Source organism: Rattus rattus, chromosome 3 (genome assembly GCF_011064425.1).
Source record: "Rattus rattus isolate New Zealand chromosome 3, Rrattus_CSIRO_v1, whole genome shotgun sequence".
Classification (NCBI taxonomy): Eukaryota; Metazoa; Chordata; class Mammalia; order Rodentia; family Muridae; genus Rattus; species Rattus rattus.
The window spans coordinates 127,741,051-127,766,155 of NC_046156.1; the positions used below are offsets into that span (position 1 = coordinate 127,741,051).

At 40.3% G+C, this 25,105-nt stretch overlaps 1 protein-coding gene across 1 annotated transcript in view; it reads right to left on the minus strand.

Moving 5' to 3' along the window:
• Spata16 (spermatogenesis associated 16) overlaps nt 1-25,105 on the minus strand; it is a 257,308-nt gene that overhangs the window by 193,311 nt on the left and 38,892 nt on the right. The window contains exon 2 of the mRNA XM_032896794.1: nt 12,425-12,570. Within this exon, the coding sequence (XP_032752685.1) occupies nt 12,425-12,570 (146 nt within the window). The remainder of the gene's footprint in view (nt 1-12,424; nt 12,571-25,105) is intronic.

Genomic DNA, 25,105 nt, shown 5'->3' on the forward strand with positions numbered 1-25,105 from the left:
TTGCAACTCCGCCCTTTCATCCAAAGTTGTAGGATTAATTCCTGACAGCCTAGAACTTGCTCTGTGCCCATTAGCTGGCCTTGTAGAAGAATATGATATGGAAACAAGCAAGCAGTTCTTCGGCTGTCCCCATGGACACTTACCTCGGGCAATGTGGCTTATTCGTTTTACAGTGTTTGGAAAGTGTAGACAGTTGAGGGTCTGTGTGACAGTGCACACCAGTAATCCCCACACTCTAGAGCTGGAGGCATGAGTATCAGGAACTCAAGGTCATCCTTCAGTACGTATCAAATGTGAGGCCAGCCTGGACTGTAGGAGACCCTGTCTCAAAAATTAAAGCAAAAGAAAGAACATGAAATGTACCCAGACACAAGAGCTCCCGACAGCCTTAATCAGGGAGGCTGCTCTTCGCGACAAATGCCAACAAGATGCTGAAAACCAAGAGATGGCTAAGGACTCATCCATAAGAAAGGCATCGATACCACTGCCCGGTGCAGAAGAGAGATGGAAAGACCGTAAGAGCCCCAAAATGGGGGAAGGGCTGGGAAATGCTGCTTTCTGTGTGGCCATGACAATTATCAACCTACAGTAGCTGTGCCTGCTGGCACTGTGCCCACTCAAATCTGCCTCACCTAAAAGACAGGGATGTGGAAGGGGCTCACAGGGTTGTAGGGTTGTACCATTTTTTGGCTGCTATTGACAGCTAACAGATTCTGGGAGACAGGGAGGCATAGCACTATTTGAATACAAGGCTTCACTGTGTATTTCAAACCCATGATCCATAGATGGGCCTGTTTAACTCCACGGGACACAGAACGAAAGACGAAGTCATGACATGGGAATGGGATTTGTATGGAAGAAAGGGAGCTGGCAGAGGTGGGGCAGAAACAAGGGGAGGTGGGAAGAACAGACAGGATGCATTTATACACATGTGTGAAAATGCTAGAGAAAATGTATTAATAAACAAAATATCAGTGAATTTATTACCCTGAGAGGACTTGCAAAGAAACAGGATACAGAAAGGCTAAATGATCTGTTCCAATCACCGAAATTGATTTTAGAGTGTGGGACAAATTTTTAAAAAGTTTTAACGTAGTCCACAAACAAACTCATCCAGAAAAGGTGTCTGTTACATCTTCTTTATTCTCCTGGTGGGATGACCAGCATAGAGACTGTTTATCATCACCCTGACCTGGTCCTTTGCACATGCTACAGAGAGGACCCAAACACAGATGCCTCATCGTGTATCAGTCCTGGTCTCCCACACTCATAAACTCTCTTCTCACCTGTCAGCTACTTTTATATCCATGAAGACCTGGGCAAGAAAAATAAAGGGCAGCTAAACACTGACTTCTGAGTTAAGACCTGGGCAAACCATTAGAAAAGAGAAACACAAGGATGTGATGAGAAATGAAACATAGAGTCATGTGTCAACCAGGATGCAGTCACCCTGAATGTAAGGGCAAAGGAGCCCTGGAAGGAATGCAGACTGGACCCGGAGCAGCAGAGGGCTGTTGGCCCAGGGTGTTTTCAGTACAGTAGAGAGTCTACTATGGTGGAAGGGGACAAATGTGAGCATTTGAAAGATAGAAAACTCATCTCTTAAAACCAAGGAGTGATGTTGATCATGTCTTTAACAATTTGGATAGGCTCAGTGAAGCTGATTCCGTTTCAGAACTTTCCCACACCTGAGAAATCAGGAGAGGTTCAGTATATCCTCTTCTGTCTTTCATTTTCCTCTCTTGGTCACGCACTGTGACACCTGTCTATAGTTCAAGCACTCTGGAGGCTGAGGCAGGAGGGTCACTGGAGCTCGGGGTATTTCTTCTCTGCACCCCCTACCCCCATCTCGTCTTTCTTCTTTCTTTGTAAACATACTCATTGTTGTCTTCCTCTAACCTACCCTCCATTCAAAATTCCTGAAAAGATATTTAAATTGTCCGGTCCCTGCCTTTTGTGCTCTTGCCAAGACAAGATGAAGATCCTGAGACACTGAGCCATTTGTAACCTCTGGGTGTTACATAGCTTTGTGGAATTTATTTGCTTTAGTCTTAGTTATCATTTTAATATACTTTACCTTAATTAATTTAGTTTACAATATATTTTAAAACTTATTTGTTTATAATTTATGCATTATAAGTTACATTACAAACATCTGTATATGTATAATGTCTATGCATATGATATAGTATTTTGTATTGTTATTGTATTTATCCCTATCACCTTTTCATCCCCTCTCTCTTCCTGCCAACCCTTATCCTTCCCTCTCTCTCTCTCTCTCTCTCTCTCTCTCTCTCTCTCTCTCTCTCTCTCTCTCTCTCTGTCACACACACACACACACACACACACACACACACACACACACGCTTACCTGAGTTTACTTTCAGAAGCATATGTGAGATTGTGAGCAATTTACCAGTGCCTCTATCATTGAAGAAAATGACTCCCAACCCCTCACTGTAGTTACTTTTCTGTTGCTCTGAGAAAATAGAATGACCCAAAGAGGTGGGAAGAAAGAGTTGGTTTTGGCTTATAGTTCCAGAGAGGTAAGAGTCCATCATGGTGGAGAGGCACAGCTGCGAGCTGTATGGCAACAGGAACAGGAAAGCTGAGAGGAGAGGGGAGAGAGGAGAGACAGAGAGCACACACACACACACACACACACACACACACACACACACACACACACACACACACAGAGAGAGAGAGAGAGAGAGAGAGAGAGAGAGAGAGAGAGAGAGAGAGAGAGAGAGAATTAGAATATTAGAATATTAGAAGTGGAGTGAGGCTATGGACTCTCGCCACCCCCACACCCCTGTGAACTCTCTCCATTAATGCTGTACTACTAAACCTCTCCAATCTGCACCACCGATAATTGAGGACTACATGTGCTGGTGCTTGGTCCCATGGGGGTCATGTCTCACTTAAACCATCTCATTCGGCCTCTCAGGGAGAGATGGGACCTCATGAGGCCCTCTGTCATCTAGGATGGAATGTTGACAGTACAGACATTGTAGAGGCCTTGTTCAGGTGACCACAGCTGCTCTAAGCCCATGAATGCAATGGTCATAGCATGTTTAGAAGATGACATATCAGCACTCCTTCCCAACTTCTGGGTCATATATATATATATTTATATTTATATAAAATATATATATATATTTTATTTTATTTCATTTCCCATGATATGCCCTGAGCAGGTGATCTACATGTCCTGTTTGTGGCTAAATACAGAGAAATCACTTATTCTTCCTTAGCAATTTGTCCAGTTATGAATCTTTACGTTAACTGCTGTCCACTGTACAAAGGGGTTTCTCTGGCCATAGGTGACTAAAGTGTCAATCTGTAAGTCTGCCTATAACTATTCAGAAGGATATTCTGAAAACATGTCTACTTGGCAGAACAGTAGTTTCCCCCTAATTCCTACCTTTTATATAATACAGCTATATGTCTACACTGCAAGGCTGTCTCACTAATTCATGTGATAACCCCACAGGAGGAGCAGGGCTCCAGGAGTCAGACAGGGAAGGAATGTGGTGAAAGAGTATCTCAGAATGGAATCTTGCTATTTCAAAGTTGTGTGTCAGCAGCACTGAAAAATAGGTTTTCTAAAACTCTCACATAAATAAATAAATAAATAAATAAATAAATAAATAAATAAATTTATATGAGGGAAGTATGAATCAGTGAAGTAGTTTTTAAATTTCAGAGAAAAAATTCAATACTTACCAATCATGCCCCCAATTACAGGAAAACCCCTTTCCCTGTATTAGAATCACAGTACAATTTTCACCACATTCAAAATAAAATCAAAGAAAAGAAATTTTGAGAGAAAGAAAAATGGACAGTAGTGTCAGAGTTATGCCTGATGTCTCCTTTGGACTTTGATAAGAAAGTGTTTGGAAGGACTCATTTAGGATCTGACCTCAGTTTTCCCTGAGATTAGGTGAACAGACTAGTTTAGGTCGTGTAGAAGTGCATCATTCACAACTATGACACAATAGATTCATTGAATTCTTGCTCTTCTTACGCACAACAACTATTATGTTTCTTAATGTAGTCAACCTTTTAGTCCAAGAAACTGTCATAATTGTTCCTTACACTGGCTCAGTGCACATAATCTTTGCTCTTCTACAGAATATTGTCATGTTTTATATTCCTTTTAGAATTTAAAGAGCAACTCAGAGTATTTAATGTCATCTTCAATGGAAGCATCTTTTTATAGTAGATTTACTTTCATGAGAATACAATAACAAGACATGTGGAGATACTAATGACCCACATAACGTTTTAATGTGCCCAACTCCTTGAAGACACAAGTGTCCAGAAATCTATCCAGGCATCTTAAAATTGACAGTGCTATAAGTTACCTTTATTTCTTTCCACACTTGCAAGCATGTCCAAGCATAAACACCAACACACACGATATACATTATTTTACTACACTGAAAGGGGGAGATCAGTGAGCTAGGGATGGATGCAACTGGGAAGGAGCAGGACTCTATCATCACAGGAGCCGAAAAATGATTATGTGCAATATCTTCTAAAAACGAATAGTGATATCATCAACACAACTAGCCATGTGCTTTCCCAAAGAAGGCACCATGAACTGTCCTGTTTGTCTGCCTATATATCTCTCCATCCATCCATATCACTTTTTGTGTGCTCCAAATTATTGTTTCTCTATACGCAGTAGCATCACTGGTTTTCAGTAGCTATTCATTTTTTCATGACAAGAAACTGGCACCAGCAACATTCCCTTTGTCTCACTGCATGTTACTTGCAAGTAAATTCACTTAAAATTAAGTTATTTTATAGAATACCATTTACCTGTAAATTTCCATTGCTTTAGGATTTTATATACTCATATAATGGCGTTTTGATCAGTTCCATCTCTGTATCTCTCCAATCCCTCCTTTATTCTCCAACCAGTTTCCCTTCTAATGCCACTATTCTTAAAAAACATACACTGAGCCTTCTTAGTGTTGTTATGTGTCTGGATAAAGGAGCATCTATTGGAATACACATAACCTCTTAGGAACTGTGTGTCTGAAGAAAGACAGATCCCACTCAAGCAGTTATCAACTACTTGTAGCTCCTCAGCTATGAGTGGGGCTTAACAAGTCCCTCTTCCACTTCTACTGAGATTTTGGCTGCCTTGGTCCAAGGCAGGTCCTGTGGATGCAGCTATGGCCTTTGTGCATTGATGCATGCAATGGTTCTGTTGTGTCCTGCTGAAGATGTTAATTGTCCTCTGGCTCTAAAATCTTTCTGTCCTTTCGTCAATGATGATCACTGAGCTTTGAGTGAGGGGGCATATGACAAGGTTCCATTTGAAGCTGTACAATAAACAGTCTCTTATTCTCTGCACACTGACCAGTTGTGGGTCTCTGTTTTTATAGCCATCTACTGTAAATAGGAGCTTCTTTGATGAGGATTTAGAGATGCACTAATCAATATGTATAAAAAGAGAATTATGGGGCACTTCATTTTGCATACTAAGCACAATAGTAGTTTTAGATCATACTGATAGGGTTTATGACCTTCCCAACTATGGAGTTTTGACCCAGTTAATGGTATCAGGCATGAGTTCCGTCCTAAGCATCGGTCTTTCATATCCAATCAGACATTCCCATAACATTCCTGCCATTATTACACCAGTGAGCATGTTTTACCAGACTAGCCATTACACATGGCATACGTATGGCTAAGAGAGCTATTATTTATCCTCTATAGCAGCATGCATAGCAAATTCCAGAACTATGAAAACTAGTCACTGGCAGGGAGAGGGTTACACTTTCAGGGCAGTATCTTGATTTCTCAATGTCTTATGCCTGAAATATGTGATATCTTTAACTCATACTTTTGCTACCTTCAAGTTTTAGGTGGTTAACAAGGGGATTGCAATAGCCTATACTATTTGGAGATTTATGGGATCTCCACTGACTAAAAACTCAAAAAAGGGTAATTCTTATCTGTAACCTGGCTTTTAATTTGATGACCTATGGTATCTGGGAGAAGCATTTTCTCCCCATTATAAGGGAATTCCATTTAAACTCCTTTTATATATGTATCTGTGTATACTTTTAGGAAACACATCCAGTGGTTGTTTCCTGTATGTCATTTTCAAGGGGTACTATGGATCTGCATGGATGTGGAGGACACTTTGAGGGGAACATTAGTTAGCCCTCTTTACACTCTGTCCTCTACTTGCCCCACCCCAATTATTTCTTTCCATCCCTACCTTTTCTCCCTCCATAGCAATTGTGCTCTAGCCATCTTCCCTAATCATTTTCTATCATGTTGGGGTTAACCTTTAATATTAGATCTAAAGGTATTTATTGCATGAAATTGAGTGCACCTGTGTTTTAAGCATACTTGTTTGTAATTGTGATATCCATTTTACTTAAATTCATTTAAAAGTACTAGAGTTTCTAATAACATCGAACTTTTGAACTTAATGGTCAAATTTTCAACTTTTAGAAAAAAGAGAAGAGAGAATCATACTTAACATTCCTTTTTTCCTGAGATCAGCAGGGAATCTGCAAACTTCCAGTTAGTTCTCTTATCCATCAGTTCATTTCTAAACCGGTGAGCTCCTGTCACACAGTAAGCTGATGTTGCTCTCTGAATATTTTGATTCTCCTCAGAACTGAGGAGAAGAATATTTAGAACTTACAGGTTTTCACAGATTTCCCCAAAGTATCTAATGCATTAAATATATGCCGGCTCACAAAAGGTATCTTAAAACAACAGTTTCCTTTTTGGAAATAAGTTTATTACTGTAGTAACCTGCACCCAAAGACCACCCACCTTTGTTGGTGGTAGAACTGAAGCAAAACACATACAAGATGATGTCTGAGATTCAGAAATGGTTTTAAGCAACTTAGTGGTATTTAGAGATAAGAAATAATACTTTAAGAAAGGTAACTTGGGAAGGTCAAGGCCAGTAAATAATTAGATGGAGATTCAAGCCCATTCCTTGGGTTATTTTATTGTCTTACATTTTAACCCAAGAATTACGTAGGTACACACTGTTTAATTTCCAAATATTTAGACAGACTTTCTAGCTATTTTATCTGTTACCAATTTTTAATTTAATTACATTGTGGCTGTAGAATGAATCAAACAAGAATTCAAAAAATTTGGAATTACTTTGAGCCTTATTTTTGTCTGGCTATTTATTTTTTCCTTTAAATCTACTTTGATAGTTCCTGCAGATTTAACATGAGATGGCGCTTCATGTTCGCTGTGTGATATATCATATTGTGGGATAAGCATATGCCAATTGATTGTCCATTGTCAGATGATCAGCTCTGAAAACATAGCTACAAGTTACAGTATAGAGATGAGAGAGAGAGAGAAAGAGAGAGAGAGAGAGAGAGAGAGAGAGAGAGAGAGAGAGAGAGAGAATAAGAATGCATGCAATAACAATTAGTAAAAAAAAAAAGGCCATGCATTTCAGTGAGAATGGGGAGGGATGTATGAGAGGTCTTGGAGGAAGGAAGGGAAGACTTCGATGCAGTAGAATAAAATTTGCCATTCCTTTACAGGCCACTGTGGTATTAGTGCCAAATACTTTACACTGATGTTTCTAAGTAAACTTTGTAAAGGGGCTCTTTGAGGCACCTCTCTGTTGTACTGTGTGATGGAGGGTGACCTTGAACTGATGGTTTCTGTCTCCGTCTCTTCATTGTTCGTGTGGGATGACTCTTATTTATTTTGTAAGCATGGGGAGCCTTTTTTTTTTTTTTAAAGGTTTATTTATTTATTATATATGAGCACACTGCTATCTTCAGACACACCAGAAGAGGACATCAGATCCCGTTACAGATGGCTGTGAGCCACCATGTGGTTGTTGGGAATTGAACTCAGGACCTCTGGAAGAGCAGCCAGTGCTCTTAACCACTGAGCCATCTCTCCAGCCCCAGGGAGCCTTTCTTTAGCAATCTCCCTCCTCACACTGGTCTCATCGTGGCTGTCTCCATCCTGTCCTTGCTTCTGACCTTGTTTTAGCTTCTTCTCCCGAGACTGTTCTCAGTCCACTAGTTAGAACCAGTTTTACTTCGGGGTTCTTGAATACGTTTCCCCTCAATATTGTTGGAGTCATTGTCTACCAATTCCAATGTTCAGCATTGTGGGAACTATTTCTTTGGACTGATTACTTTCTAAGTACCAGTTTCATTTTCCTACTTCTGCACATGTACACCAATTCATTTTTCCACGCCGTATGTCTTGATGAAGCTGTGTAGGGATTCGGGAGGGTGGCGTCTTCCTGACAGAGTCAAGACATTTGTTTGTTTTCTTTTAGTGTGCGATGCTCCTTCTTTAACCAACCTCATCTTGGACTTACAGGAGGTCTATTTTGACACAGAACTTAATCTTCAGGCAATTTCCCCCTGCGTATTCTTACTTTTTTTTTTTTTTTTTTTTTTTTTTTTTTTTATTAACTTGAGTATTTCTTATATACATTTCGAGTGTTATTCCCTTTCCCGGTTTCCGGGCAAACATCCCCCTCCCCCCTCCCCTTCCTTATGGGTGTTCCCCTCCCAACCCTCCCCCCATTGCTGCCCTCTCCCCAACAGTCTAGTTCACTGGGGGTTCAGTCTTAGAAGGACCCAGGGCTTCCCCTTCCACTGGTGTTCTTACTAGGATATTCATTGCTACCTATGAGGTCAGAGTCCAGGGTCAGTCCATGTATAGTCTTTGGGTAGTGGCTTAGTCCCTGGAAACTCTGGTTGGTTGGCATTGCTGTACATATGGGGTCTCGAGCTCCCTTCAAGCTCTTCCCAGTTCTTTTCTCTGATTCCTTCAACAGGGGTCCTGTTCTCAGTTCAGTGGTTTCCTGCTGGCATACGCCTCTGTATTTGCTGTATTCTGGCTGTGTTCTCATGAGCGATCTGCATTCACATTTTGATCATCCGTCTTGAGTTTCATTTGTTCTAGGCATCTAGGGTAATTCAAGCATTTGGGCTAATAGCCACTTATCAATGAGTACATACCATGTATGTCTTTCTGTGATGAGAATTCCAGGTCTCAGCTGAATGTGTGAAACGGGAGGTGAGACATCTTATGTCGATTCCCTACACATCTCCTCACATCGAGATGATTTCAGTGAATACTTACTTCTGGTTGGCAGAAAACTTGTGCTGCACGAATGCTCTTTCTTCACACGGCCAAGTGAGAGCCCAGAAGCTTCAGACAGACTCTACCTCCAAGCCCTTTTATGAAGCTATGTCCTCCTCAGTCACTGGCCTTGAGCTTTCTTACTTTTTATTTTTGAGTTGATATGATCCCAACATGACTGGAAAAGCTCATGAGTGCAGTAAGTGACAACATGAGCTGAATAAGAATGACAGTCAGAGACATGCCGGAGTGGACACTCGCCATTCAGTGACAGCCTTGTGGGTGCACTGTTTAGACCTCTGCCTACTCAGCAAACTACTACTGTGTGCTGCCCATGGCTAGGGTGGGAAGGAAGCCCAACAAAAGCTGATACGATTATGAATTTCCTCCTTTCGAGGATTATTCTTGACTTGAAAACTGTAAATGCCCAAGAGGAATTACTTAATATATCCTGCCCAGTTTTATAGATTTTTTTTTAATAGTGGAAAGACAGATTTGGTAGAAGTAATTTTATTGTGGCTAGAATAAAAAACCATAAATTTATGATTAATGATTCATAATATACTGTGAGAAAATAATTGTGAACTAGGTACATTATTATAACACAATATTATTAAAAATTAAACTCATGCTAGGTTGTGGGAGAAACATTCAGAATTTTAAATGTATTTGGTCAGATTCCAAACTTTTATTTGATACAACATATTATACTGCCTTCGAATCACAAAATTCTGCTTATTTTCTTCATGGCATTTATCATAAGACCTATTTACTTCATCTATTTACTATATTCATATACTTTCTACTTTCTCTTTAAAAGTTTAAAAACACTTACTGAAGTAATAAGTGCATGCCGCCATTATAAGGTGCTCAAAACTGGAAATTCTCCACACATTTGGAGTATTAGTGTTGATATTTTGTGCCACATTATGGTAACAAAATTGGGGACTACCTGAAGGAGATATGCCCATTAGAGTTTTTACAACTATACATATAAAATATAATTATTTAATAAGTCAAGTGGCAGGATTTGTGTTTTTGACCAATGAGTGTCATTGGGAACCAGGCTTAGAGATGTGAGAAGCACCTTCCAGTGGACGGTGGCTCCAGGGTGCTGCTGGAGAGCAGTTGACCCATCTTGTGGGTCTAGGCATCACTTTGGGTGGCAGTAAAGAGTGATGTCTGTGTTTGCCAGCTTGGATTTGCAGAAGGAAAAGAAAAGAGCAAATTTTGTTAACAGTTGTTTCTCAAGCCTTTGTATCCTGCACTTAGCTAACAATGCATGCTGATTGATTTCTCAAGTATTTTTGTTGATTTTAGAGCTACATAGTTCCAGGTTTGGCAGTCTACATGACAAATGCACATGCATTTATGCTGATAAGAATTATTCTGATAAGAATCAGAACTACCTGATGGTTTTAAGGCCAATTTTTGTGTTTAACAAGATGAAGATATGCAGTAGACCTTTCATTTACATAAAATTAAAGAAAGATGCTTCAGCAAATGCAAATACATGCAAAAAGGAACATTTTAATTTTGACTCGTGATTAGTATCAACTATCACGATGTGGTAATAACACAATACAGAATTCTGCAGTGTATAACTAATGGTGTGAGCTATTTATAAACAAAATACCATGATTAATTTATTTTATGAAATGCATTTGTTTGATGATGTGTCAGACTCTGTTTTCAAAGCCAGGGGACCTTGCAAGGGTTTTACTAAAGAAGTCACCTGGACCATCTCTGTTGTGCCACCCATGTGACATGCACAGTAAAAAGGCTGCTTTAACTTGCTACATTTATTGTTAGAATTGACTAGTTAATCTGTTTATTCACACTTATTTCTTTATGTTCAAATTTAGAAATGGAAACACAAACCGTTTTACACCCAAAACCACTAGATTAAAGTTAATCACATGTCAAGTTATTCATCTTCTTCATCGTCATCGTCGTCATCATCATCATCATCATCATCATCATCATCATATCACCACCACTGCTGCCACTACCACTCCCACCACCCCCACCTCCACCATCACCATCACCATCACCACCACCACTACCATCATCATCATCACCAACATCACCATCATCATCATCATCATCATGCTTTACACCAGTAATGTTGAAGGCCCTGAAAAAGCATCTTTAGTTTTAGAACAGAGAATATCTTCCTTTAAACTGTGAGCGGATTCTTCCATCACCAGGAATAGTAGCACCAGATTGCCCTTCCATCTGAGTTACACATTCTTAATTCTTTGTTCTCATTACATGTTCTCATTACTGAACAGAGTTTTTACCTGGCCATTCCTTCTGAGGTGCTTTCACAATTAAATGTGATGTAAAACCCCTTCCATCCATTCTGACATATAAGAGATATTTTCCCTAGTGGTTGTTCTTCTGGTGTGTGTTAAAGCATGAAGGAAGTGACATATAATTATGTTCTGCACGTCTAAGCTTATTATTGCTTACATATACCTACGTAGTTTCTAGAAAACTAGTTTCAATTGTAATGAGTTTTTCACACTGTACTCCCGAATAATCCTGACATTCTAATATTTTTGACATAACTGAAATATGTGTTTCCAGTACTGCCTTTTTCAAATGGAAATGGAACAAAATTCTTTGAAAGGCCACGTATTCTGTTATTGAGTTGGGATGTGACTGAGGAAAATGTTACCAGTGCAGCACAATTCATTCATCTGTGCTGCAGCTTAGCATGGGTTATTCATCGCGAGAGGGAGAACTTTAGGAAGCAAACTACGTGGCAGGTATATTCTCATAGCTTGCAAGGTAGGCTGAGTAACCATGGAGACTCTAGGAATCCACATAGTTGCAGAGCCATACAGAACTCTCCAGAAGGATTCAAACATGAATCGCAAACCTTTAGGGACAGAGATAACAGCAGTTCAGGCCTTTGGGGAGCCATCTGGAGAATGCCCCCTGCCTTGGAATCAACCATGCTGGCACCAATATGCCCAGTCCGAGTTCCTGTCTATTGCTCAACTCTTCGGTAGTTTTACAAGATCTCCTTTCCTCACCATCTGCTCTCCTCTTCTTAGTCTCATTTCTCTTCCTTTCCTGATGCACTTGCCCTTGCACTGTGAACACTCCTGGGTTTTTCCTTCCTCTACGGGTTGAGATTCCACTCTGTGGGCTTCCTGACTTGCTCAGATTCGCACATCAGGCAATATAGAATCTTTAGGTTTCGCCCTTAAACTGAAATACAATGGAAGGCTACCAGGGAAACCCAGATGTGTATGCACAGTTCTTAGGCTTTGGTATTTCGTCTTACCTGTGTGCGTGGTTCAGGGCGAGGTCAGGTTTCCGCATACGTAGGTAGCATGTGACGAGCTTCGTCTCAATGAAACTAGCCACGCTTGCTATATCTTCAGCGTGTGCTTCAAAGGGTTTCCCCAGAGCCGCCCCTTTGCTGCAAAGCTTAAAAAGAATAACACTTTAAGCCTCCTGGTCCTGCTGCCACACAAACTATCTTTTTAATAAGCAAGATGTTCAGATGCATGTATAATTTTTCAGAACTATGTAAAATATTAATATTTTGGTTGTAAGTTAAATGGCTCCTGTTCATTATTGTGGGACTATAATAAAAATGTGACATTTTTACCGTAAATGTTTCCTATAAAATATCTTAAACGTGTGATATTGAACAGCGGCATTGGCACAAAATGTCCGTTTTAAAATGAAAGCACACAATAAGCAAAGATATTAGGAGAAAACTTGTCATAAATCATATTAAATACCAGTGCTTTTATGAAAACCCAATGGAGCAATGATCTAGCTCACTATCAAGTTTGATTTAATATAATAAGGGCTATCGGAAGTAAACTCCTAGGAGCCATTAACCTGATCGGTGATTAATTTGAGTCTGAATCAGATCCTCTAGGATGTTACTGAAAGAAAAGAAGTGAAAAATTTATTAGGATTTATTGGCAGAAGCCACAGTATCTGAGAAACATGGCAAGAATATGGAATTCTTAATAAAAATTCCAGGAAGCTAGTGGTTTCTGGGCAACGTAGATAAACTGTAGAAGAAGAAATTAATTAATATTTTGAGAGCACTACAAACATTAACAAATGTCAGTAGCATGACAGAGTGGGTCAGCACTTTCTTTTCTCTGAGTTTTCTAATATTCTTGCCATGGAGGTAGCTGGGGAAGGGGAAGCCATACCCATCCCCCAATGGCTTTATTCACAGTGGCGGCTTCATGGATCTTTTATGTCTTTATTTGCATCTCTGGTAGGGGAAATGTTCACACTGGAGATAACAATTCATATAATCTTATACCGTCTTGGGTACTGCTTGTTATTTAGACTAACACTATTGTGAATTTATTTTTAAAAAAAATGCAACTTTGTTCAGAGTAGGTAGTTTGTGTTCTTTACCATTTTTAGTTTTATCTAAAATAAAAACACTATATGTTGTTTCTTATCAGTAAATCCTAGTGTTAAATGTTTAGATTGGGAGTAAGATCAGCAACCTGGAAAATATAAAGGACCTTGGCCACAGGAGTAAGAGCTCTAAGGGGGATATTGGAGCAACGACAGAGGAACTCTTACTAGGGAAGGAGTGGGGAGGGCAATACCAAGGGAGTGGGGGTGGGGAGAATAACATTAAGGAGGTTTGAGAAAGCCATAAGGAAATATATTATTTTATGTTGACTTAAAGTACAAATGTAAAATATATATGTAAGTCTATGCATCTGTAATAATTAAATTATGCCATGTGGGTGATAAAGTCTTTCCACAAGAGCCAGAGACAAACAGAAATCCCCACCCAAAGCCTAGGCCCTGGCAATCTCCCTTCCTGTCATTGGTCATGGGAGTTGAAGAGATTCTAGAACAATGTGGACCAGTGCTGTTGCCCTGGGTTGCCCCCGTGACCTTGAAAGGAAGAGAGCATTGTGGAAGACACCATACATGATACAGCACTTGAATAAATAAAGCTGCGGCTGACCTGGGAGGCTCCTCTTTGAGGGCCTCCTTTCATGGCATTGGGAAGGGCTACAGAAACTGCTGTAAAGCAATATATAATCCACATCTGTGAAGCTCATGAACCATATAATGACCAGCTCAGAAAGACAAACCCATAAAAGCCACATCACTAGGTTCAAGGCTCACTCAAAAAGAGGAAATTTATGCTTGGTACTCTAGATTTAGCCAACTAGTGGAGAACCTACTATGGCCACTTTCCTGAACTAGCAAACATTTTAAATACAGACATGCAAACCTCCCACCCTCATCAAAGAAGCTTCCTTTTACAGTAAAGACTTCTTAAAGAAATAGACAACTGGTCAAATGGCAGAGTCCAACTAAAAACTTGCAAACCCAGTTGATACGTCCACAGCAAAACCTGTTCATCTAAGGTTCAGGAAGCATGGTAGAAGATGGAGCAGAAGCCTTGTAAAAGCCAGAGGGCCAGGGACTGAGACAGGGTCTTCTATGTGATAGGAAGCTACCCTGATATACATCAGCAATACATTGACCCATACAAGACCAGGACAACGACAGCACAGATGGGGAAAGAGGACAAAGCTCACACTAGATGATGAACTAGAAGCGATTAATGGCTGCCAATAGGAGATTTCAACTTCGTATGGAAAAAATGATGAACCCAGGAGAGCCAAAACAATCCTGAACAATAAAAGAACTTCAGGAGGAATCACAATCTTTGACCTCAAACTGTACTAGAGAGCAATAGTAGAAAAAACTGCATGATATTGGTACAGAATTAGACACAGTGACCAATGGAATCGAAGTGAAGACCTAGAAATACCTGTGGACACTTAATTTTTATAAAGAAGCCAAAACTATACAGTGGAAAAAAGAAAGCCTCTTCAACAAATGGTGTTGGTCTACTGGATGCCTACATGTAGAAGAATGAAAATAGATCAATATTTATAACCCTGCACAAAATTCAAGTCCAAGTGGATCAAGGACCTCAACATAAAACCTGATACACTAAATATCATAGAAGAGAAGTAGGGAAATACCCTTGAACACATTGGTATGGGAAACAATTTTCTAAACAGAACACCAATGGATCTTTGCTTTAAGATCAACAATCGATAAATGGGACCTCATGAGGCTGCAAAGCTTCTGCAAGACAAAGGAGACTATCAAGATAAAACAGCAGCCTACAAATTGGGAAAATATCTTCACCAACCCTACATCTGACAGAGGGTTAATGTCCAAAATTTAGAAAGATCAAGAGGTTATAAGCCAACCACCCAAATAACCCAATTAAAAACTGGGGCACAGGCTAAACAGAATTCTCAACAAAGGAACCTTGAATGGTAGACAAGCACTTAAAGAAATGTTCTAAGTCCTTAGTCATCAGAGGAATGTAAATCAAAAGAACTCTGAGATTTTGTCTTACACCAGTCAGAATGACTAAGATCAAAAACTCAGGTGACAAGAGATGCTGGCGAGGATGTGAAGAAAGAGGAACACTCCTCCACTGCTGGTGGGAGTGCAAATATGTACAGTTACTTTGGAAATCAAGTTGGTGATTTCTTAGAAAACTTGGAACAGTTCTCTATCTCAAGACCCAGATGTACCACTCCTGGGCACATACTCAAAAGATGCCCCACCATCCCACAGGGACACTTGCTCAACTACGTTCATAACAGCTTTATTCATAATAGCCAGAAACTGGAAACTACCTAGATGCCCCTCAACTGCAGAATGGATAAAGAAAATGTGGTACATCTACACAATGGAATACTATTACACTATAACAAACAAAGACATCATGAATGTTACAGGTAAATGGATGGATTATGAGACTATTATCCCTAATGAGGCAACCCAATCCCAAAATGACATCCATGGTATGTATTCACTTATAAGAGGATATTAGCCATAAAATATAGGATGCCCATGCCATACTCCACAGTTCCAAGAAGGCTAATAGAAGAGAGTGCACAGGCAAGGCTGTCTGAGTCTCACTTGGGATGACCGTGAAAGGCAGATAGAGGGAGGGAACTGGGTGGGAAAGGGGAATGGGAGGAGAGTGGGGGGGTCTTGTCCTGTTTGGGTGTGGGGAGGGGCAGGGGGGATGGCCAGATGACCATAAGAATGAATGAAAATCTGCAACTGACAGGGGAGGGGTGGTAGGGGGCATCTTCAGGAAGTGACAGAGACCTGGGATTGGAGAGGTGCCCAAGAATGAATGGGGGTGACTCATAGCGTTGGGGATATAGAACGTAGGAAGGCTACGTCCTGTGGCCGGGCAGGAATCCTGGTAGTGATAGGGGCAACAATCCACCCACAAAACTTTAGACCTAAAATTTATCCTCTTTACAAGAATGTGGGGACAGTGGATGGGGCAGAGACTGAGGGAATGGACAACCCATAACCTGCACAACTTGAAATCCATCCCATGGGCAAGTACCAATCTCTGACACTATTAGTGATACTCTATTATGCTTGCAGACAGGAGTCTAGCATGGCTGTCCTCCTAGAGGTTTCACCCACCAACTGACTCAGACAGGGGCATGCACCCACAGCCAAACAGTGGGTCAAACTTGGTGACTCTTACACGGAAGAATAGGAGGAAGGATTGTAGCCCCTAAGGGGATAGGAACTCCACAGGAAGTTCAATGGAGTCAACTAACCTGGACCCTTGGGGCTCTCAGAGTCTGAACCACCAACTAAAGAACATACACAGACTGGACCTAGGGCCCCTGCACTCACGTAGCAGATGTGCAGTTTGGTCTTTATGTGGGTTCTGAACACCTGGAGTGAGGGCTATCCCAAAAGCTGTTGTCTTTATGTGGGACATGTTCTTCTAGCTGAGCTGCTTTGTCTGGCCTCAGTGGGAGAGGAAGCACCTAGCCTAGCAGACTTGAAGTGCCAGGGTTGAGGGATACCCAGAGAGGAGCCCACCAGCTCAGAGGAGAAGGGGAGGGTAGAGAGTGGAAGGATTGTGGTAGGGGGTAACTGGGAGGGAGCAGTGAGCAGGATGCAAAGTGAATAAGTAAAATAATAATAATAATGATGATGATGATGATGATGATGATGATGATGATGATGATGATATAATAATAATAATAAATTTTAAAAGAGGAGATTCGGTTCTTCTACAGGGAGGAGCCCCATGATAGGTAATCCATTCCCATGTGGTCAGTTTTGAAATACATATGTATGAGCAACACTACATGACTCAGCCTTCATATATATACATGCATATACAAATACATGACATGTGTGAATATATTCATGCATATATACATGTATATGTATATTCTACATGCATACATACATATATTTGAGAGGGAGCAGCAGAACACGGAAGAACTGGAATGAGGAGTGAAGGAGTTAGAAAAGCTGTAGACTGATAATTTTCATTCACGTGTGAAATTATTTTAAGAAGCTAAAGCAAACAAAACCAAAATAGCTTATTTGAAAATGGATGTAAAATACAAATGTTGCATAGTCCTCATTCGAATTGCTAGTTAATTTATACTTTACCTTGTTTTACAGATTTGTACTGTTTTAACAAGACTTCGCCAATTCGATGATGGGTAGAACGTGCATATTTACTCAGTAAGTAAATATTTACTGAGGGCCTTTTACTTATGCCAGGCAAACGCTGTGCATTCACATTCAGATGCGAATAAATTAGGTCTTTTTCAGGAGGTTTTTGTAGTTGTAACTCTGTGAATTTGTTTTTCTAATCTTTGTCTATTTCCTTTCCCTCTTAGTCTTTTTATTCTAAATAGACATTTAAATATAGAAATAATTTCTTTTCTAGCAACAGCTACATCTATGTATATATTAATGATAATATATGTATACATTTAAATATGTATATATTTAAGAGATGATTTTATCTCTTAAATAGAATCATGCAGTTTTACTCTTTTTAAAATCTTAAATTAAGAGAAACAAGCCACACATTGTGTGCGTTCTTCACTCTCCCTGGGTGTGGACCAGCTTTCTACATCCTGAGGAACACATGTGTGGCTCCCACACAGAAGAGTCTGAATGGTTCATCAGGTCATTTAGCTCCCTCATGACAAGAGGAAGCTGACCTTCAGACTCCCTTGTGTTAGACTGTCTAAGAATACTGAGAGAGTGAAGAGTAAATACCCCGCCTCCCAGTGTCTGCAATAGTCTCCACTTTCACGACACTCAAGGACAGAAAAGCAATAAAAATGATCATTCTTAGCCCACAAACGAGAACACCTCCTGAAACCAAGCTCTGAGACAGACGTGAAAGGCAGGACGACTTGACAGCTCAGATTCAAACGGGAAAGCACACAGCTTCTGGATAGGCTTTATGTGTATTTGTGATAATCTTGCTTTATCAATCAAGCTTTGTAGGACTGAGAACTTTATTGATTTTATTAAAGATTGCTTAGCTGCTATTTTCAAAGCAGTATATTGTTGGAATCAGCTTTGCAATGAGGTGAAGTGTTTTGTGTTAAAGCTGCAAGTGCTCTCACAGGCTGGTATGAACAGCAGGTCACCACTGGGATCTCAAAAACACCCAGGTATTTAATGCAATGTTGTGTTTCCATGCAGGCAATGGTACGGACTGGGAAGTTAAGTCTCCAGAAGCTAGAAGACCTCCTCGTGGGGTCCAGAGGAGAGCCACTGGGGCTCTGCTTGGTTTGCAGAAAAAATTTCTTTAAATATTTAGAGGAATAAGACATGGAGTCGTAGGATGAAAATGTATTGAGTTACTAAATTCTAACTTCAGCAAAAATGTTTTGAATTAGGAAAAAATAGTAAGTGTTAATTTTTAGATCAGAAGTAGCCCAAGTTCATTTCTCATTGAGAAACACAAGTAACCACAATATTTAAGAAAAAAGTGCAGTCAAGATTTTTATGGATATAATTGCTTTAATGAGATGGTAGATGTTAAAATGAGATTTCAGTAGAAAATTAGACTCAAACTCAAATTTCAATAATAGGATATATACTTTACAAATATATTTGTTTTTTTCTACAAACAGTAAGAGGATTATGCTAAATTAGAAGATACTTTGTCTAAGGTTGTTCATATACTTCCTCTAATAAATATATATTCCACCTATATTTAAATATCATAGATAAATTTCAAAGTTTGTAATTCAATTTTTTAAAAAGCCCAATAATAGCAGATATATTGTTTCATTCTCAAAATTGTTTGCTCACCACATTAAGAGTGCCCATCATTAGCAGGATTTACATGGCTAAAATGTTAGCCTTCTTAAACAACTGAGCAGTGACTGATCACATATTTCACTCCTGAGATGTGATTTTCAGAAATCTCTGAGGCTGTGTGAGAGGACAGTTAATTCTGGGAAACATGGTGTTCTGGTTTGAGTGTGAAGTGTCCCTCAGGATCCCATGTCTGAACACTTTCATCCCAGCGGATGCATTGATTTGGGAGAACTTTTACAAATCCTAGCCACAATCATCTTTAAAGTTTACATACTGCTTTTAGAAATTAGAAAAACAATTAAAAGATGCTACCATTGTTGACTATTGATATTAATTTTTGACAGTTTTTATGCTTATGTTTTTGTATTACAATAAAGAATATTTTATTAAAATCCTTATAGGTTTTTTTATATCCTTTGCTTTACTTTTTTAATTATAAAAGTAGAATATGTTCATTAAAAGACTCATAGGAATAGTTAAAGATCTCACTATTTCCTTCTTAACAAATGAGAGACAGCAAAGCTGTATCACCAAGGCAGGAGAACATTAACGGAGCAGAGTTATGAGTGTGAGAAACGTAACCAACATAGAGATTACAATTGTCATGTGGACACCCACGCGGCACAGCCCAACGCAGCACACTGCATCCCAGCCCTGCACTGCCCAACACAGCCCAGCCTAGCTCAGCCCAGCCCAGCCCAGCCACCAGCACACACATTTTAGAAGTTCCCACAGGAAAGTTGCCTATGTTACAATTGCCTGAGTCATAAAACAATCTTTAACAAATGAAAAAATTAGGAGACATTCTGAGAATGGACCATAATGGATTCAAACTCAAAATACAAAGGGTCTAAATTAGGTGGGTATCTTACGGTTCCCATGCTGTGAAGGGACACCATGACCAAGGCATTATAAAGGACAACATTGAATTGGGGCTGGCTTACAGGTTCAGAGGTTCAGTCCACTATAATCAATGTGGGAGCTTGGCAACATCCAGACAGGTATGGGACTGGAGGAGCTGAGACTTCTTCATCTTGTTTCAAAAGCGAACAGGAGAAGACTGACTCTCTCGCAGCTAGGAAGAGGATTTCAAATTTTCCACAGTGATACACTTCCTGCAACAAGGCCACATCTACTCCAACAAGGACACACCTCCTAATAGTGCCACTCCCTGGGCCAAGCATACTCATAGCACCACAGTTGGCATGGTGGTGTACATCTTTAATTTCAGCACTGAGGAAGTGGAGGCAGGAACTCTGAGTGTAAGGCCAGAATGGCTTACAAAGAGAAGTGCAGGAAAACCAGAGCCATGCACGCACACACACTCACATGCACATACACAGAGATAGACAGACACACACTTACATACACACACAGAAACACACACACACACACACACACACACACACACACACACACACACACACACACACACACCACAGGAACACATAAAAACATTCCTGGAACCAGAGAAATGCAAATTAGGATGAGAATAAGCTTTCCTTGCACACCTATCAGAATTGTACTAAAATAAGACACTGATGTGACTATTTATGTCCACCATAAATCTCAGGAAAGTGAATACTTGGTGCCAGTTGTTGGCTCTGTTTGGAGAGGGAGGTATGGCCTTACTGGAGGAACTGACACTGGATTCGAGGTTTCAAAAACTATTCCCAGTAAGCTCTCTCTGCTTCCCGTTTGTGGTGGGAGATTTGATTCCGCTGCTCTTGGCTCCCAGCTCCAGCTAACATGTCTGCCGCTTGCTGTCCCTGCCGAGGACACATCATGGAGCATAGGCAGGGATAGCTAGCCTCAGGAACAGTGGAGGGCTCACACCTCACACCACAAGTATGAAGCAAAGAGCAGTCCAGGCATATGCTGAGTCTTGGAAACCTCAAATCCTGGTGGTAGTGACACGCCTCCTCCAAGGCCACACCTCCCAACCCTTTCCAAACAGTTCCATCCGCAGGGGCATCCTCATTCACAGCGCTGCAGAGATGTATTGTGAGTTGTAGCTATCAACATTTTCGTCTCTGGCTTGTGCTTCCGGAGGCAGATTGGAAAGTTCCCGATCTTTTTCACTACTTGGGAACATTGTGAAATAAATAGATAAAAACTCCGAGTTCAGTTACTTTCACCTTCTCTGTACCACTTGATTATTATTCTGCCAGGGTGTTTTTTTTCATGTTTTGTACCCATTTTGTTAATTTTTGTTTTCCTACAAAATCATTAGTTTCATCCAGAGTATCATAAAATCCGCCAGTACAGTGGAGAACATCTTCAAGCCTGTGCTCCAATGTGACCTCAGTCAGAAATGCTAGAACTTGGAGTGCTTTGCTTTTTTTTTTTTTTTAAAGAACAGCAAACCCAGATAAATCTGTTAATTTTCCTTTTCCCAACTCGTTCTTTTTGGCTTTATTTCTCCCTCTTGGTTTTCTTTTTGGTGGTTGTTCTTTTGCTAATGTCTTCCAGTGGTTAATTCATTTCTTTCTGTTCCTCTTATGCATAAGTTTGTTGTCTGCATCTGTGATTTCTCAGAAAAAAATATAGTTTTCATTTTCATGTCTCTTATGAGAGCTAGTTAAGAAAGAGTGGGCCTATTATTTCTCAAAACTCTGCCATCTGCTTCCTTCCCTTCCTCCTCCCCCTCCCTCCCTCCCTCCCTCCCTTCCCTTCCTTTTCCTTTTTTTTTTTTTTTTCCAAGATTGGGCCTTTGTATGGATTATCCGCTTAGTTCATTTACATCTTGTCTTTTATGTTCATACTAATTTTTATTAATTCCCATAAGCTTGGGATTTTGGCAAGTTCTGCTTTTATGTTTCCTTTCGAGATAAGGTCTTTGTACGGAGCTCCAGGCTGTCTTTGAACATGCGGTGACCATTCTTCTTAGCCTGCTAGGTACTGGATTACAAGCAGGCAGCACACAGTACACTTGGGGAAATGTTCTGCCCATATGACAGAGCTTTCAGCAGGGCCCTGACGTTGTAATTTCACAGAAGTCCAGGGTTAAGGGGACTTTTATCCTAGGGGACAAAGGGCTGAGAATGAAGCCAAGTAGAAGAAACCCAACAAAGATGCAGAAGTGGGAACCAAGATGTGACCTCAAGAATCAAAGCATTGAAGAACGGGTCTGGAGAACTGCTCAGTCAGTAAGGGGCTTGCTTTCCAAACAGAAGGGGCTGCGTTTGCGCCCCAGAATCCACACGAAAGTCAGACATGGTGTGTACGCTTGTCATTCTGGTGCTGGGGAGGCAGAGACCGCAGAGTCCCTGGGGGTCACAGGTCAGTCACCCTAGCCTAGCCATTCTAGCCTATGTGGTAAGAAGACTCTGTTTCAAGAAAAGGTCTGCAATTTCTGAGAAATAAAACCTGGGCTTGACCTCTGGCCACCACAGGCACGTACAGTGTATGAACTCACATGCCTGAACACATTTGAACACACATAGAGAAACTCCCTCAAATACTGAGAGATCTTTTAATAAGCTATATTCTTTTGATTATTTTGAATGAGTGGTTGAGATTATAGAATTGTAGGAAATAATGAAAATTTTCAAACCTTAAAGACTAAATTGCAGAATAAATTCTACACTAAGAAGCAAGAAGCCATAAGAATCTATATTATATCAAATAAAATTAGAAATTTATAGGGCAGTTCCTTAAAGATGCAAGATATTAAAGATCCCATTAGTAACGAAGTCTTACAAATTCTGAGACACATTTACATTCTAATTGCATTTAAAGTCTCAGTGTCTCCATGAAGTATATAAAGCAGATATTATTGCCCCATTTCCCAGGTATTAAAGCTGTACCAAATCATCTGCTACTCTGCTCCACTTAGTACCAGAATGTTGGGATTTATGTTTATGTGAAAATTTATGCTTCTATGAGCCTTGGTGTCTTAACCCACTCACTGGCCTTTTTATCTCAGTGTCTAGCACTGTGTTGGAAATTCTGTAGACATTCTCTCTCCAGCAGCTGGCGATTTTCTCCTGGACATAAACCTTCTGGATTCCACTTGAACTTTATGCTTCCATTTCCTCATCGCATGGAATTCCTTCAAAGGCAAGAGGAAATTTTTCTTGGTCGATGTCTCACTGGCACATTGAGCTGTTCAGCAGCTCGCCTGTGTGCCATTTCACCTGAGACCTGTTCTTTAGTATGGTCGCCTTTCCCAGGGGAATAGGAAGGGGACAAACAGAGAAGCCAGCAAAAGTGAAACAAGTTTCAGCCCCCAGGGCTCTCTCTTTCGTCTCTTCTTTGTCTATCATCGTGGTGGTGTCTCAATGTGGGGAACACAGCCCAGCCCAGCCACTTCTACCTTGGACATAATTAATGAGATTAACATTTGTGCACAGAGATAGAGTTGCATTAAAGAATAAAATAACATTGAGCACCCCAGAAATGACTTTCTAAGAAGAGGGAGAGTTTGTCGGTGTTCTAGTTGCAATAGGCAAAAAATGCTCTGGTGTCCCTGAATTAGGCAGGCAAAGGGTTTAGGTAAGGTTGACGTGTTTGTGAGTGCTGCTGGGAATTAAATCCAGGGCTACATGCATGCCTATGTATACTCTGCTACCAGGCTGCGCATGCTCGCACGCACGCACGCACGCACACACGCATGCACGCAGCCACATTTCCTTCAGCTGTTTTCCCATCGGGCTTTAAAATAAAATTACTCTTGGTGCCTGTAGCTCTTGGCAGTTACATTTCTGTTTTGTTTTCTTCCATCTCGTCTTGTGGGTTAATGGATGTTGATGAGAAAGAATTAGACAAAACAATTTAGCCTCCATTCTCCAAATTCCTTCACAGAATCTTTGAAATTCTCTTTCAGACAAATGGTCAAAGCTTCAAGTGCCTTATCTCAGGAATTAATGTTTTTCTACTCCAGTGGGTGTCTTCTCTGCTCCCTCAAGGGAAAGAAAAGTGTCTCTCTTCTGTAGAATAACACCAGATGGTTCCACATTTTCACTGGGAGGAGGAATGAACGAGGAGTTCACCACTTGTAACTTCCAGCGTGGTGCCCCACAGATCCACTCAGGTGTCTCCCCAGGAGAGACACTTTGGTATGTAGGGCTAAAAGATGAGGAGAATTATGCTCACACGTCACTGGGGCTAAAAGGACCTTCAGGGTTTCCAGAGAGTTTTCATCCAAGTAGGTCATAGTGTGACCTCTATTAAATACATGGGAAATAAGGCTACTCCCCGGGTGACACGCTGTTGAATGACAGTTAGAAGTAATTAATCATCCCTACTCCTGTTTGTTAAAATAGCTGTGCCACAGCCTTGATTTTTTTTTTTCTTCCTAGTTACCCTTAAAATTGAGGTGTGGCCAATGAGGCTTCATTCCACTGTGTTTCACCTTGGTCTGACCAGTGAGTAATTTGTGTATGCTCTGAAGCATGCAGATGATATGCATTAACCTTCAGGACTTTTTAAAGGGATACCCCCAAACTCTGGCTAGAGAACAGGTAAGGCAGATAAAACATGGAAAGAGTCAGATAAAATAATACAACAAATCTTATTTTATGCCCCTGAATTTTAACTTTGAAGCTACAATTTTAAAATGGGGATAATGTTAACAAGTTTGCTTATTTTTAAGTAGTTGTTTGTGTTGTCAAAGAAATATACTATCATAGGCACACAGATCTCGTACAGTAGTTCTAACAGCCAGCATTTATTGAGAGCTCTGTGTTTGGCATTGGAATAGTCCTTTATAAACAGTATCCTATTAAAAACAATCCTTTAGAGATGGTTTCTTATTAAATATTATTACTCCCAATTTTCTGATGAGGAAATTGGGTTTAAG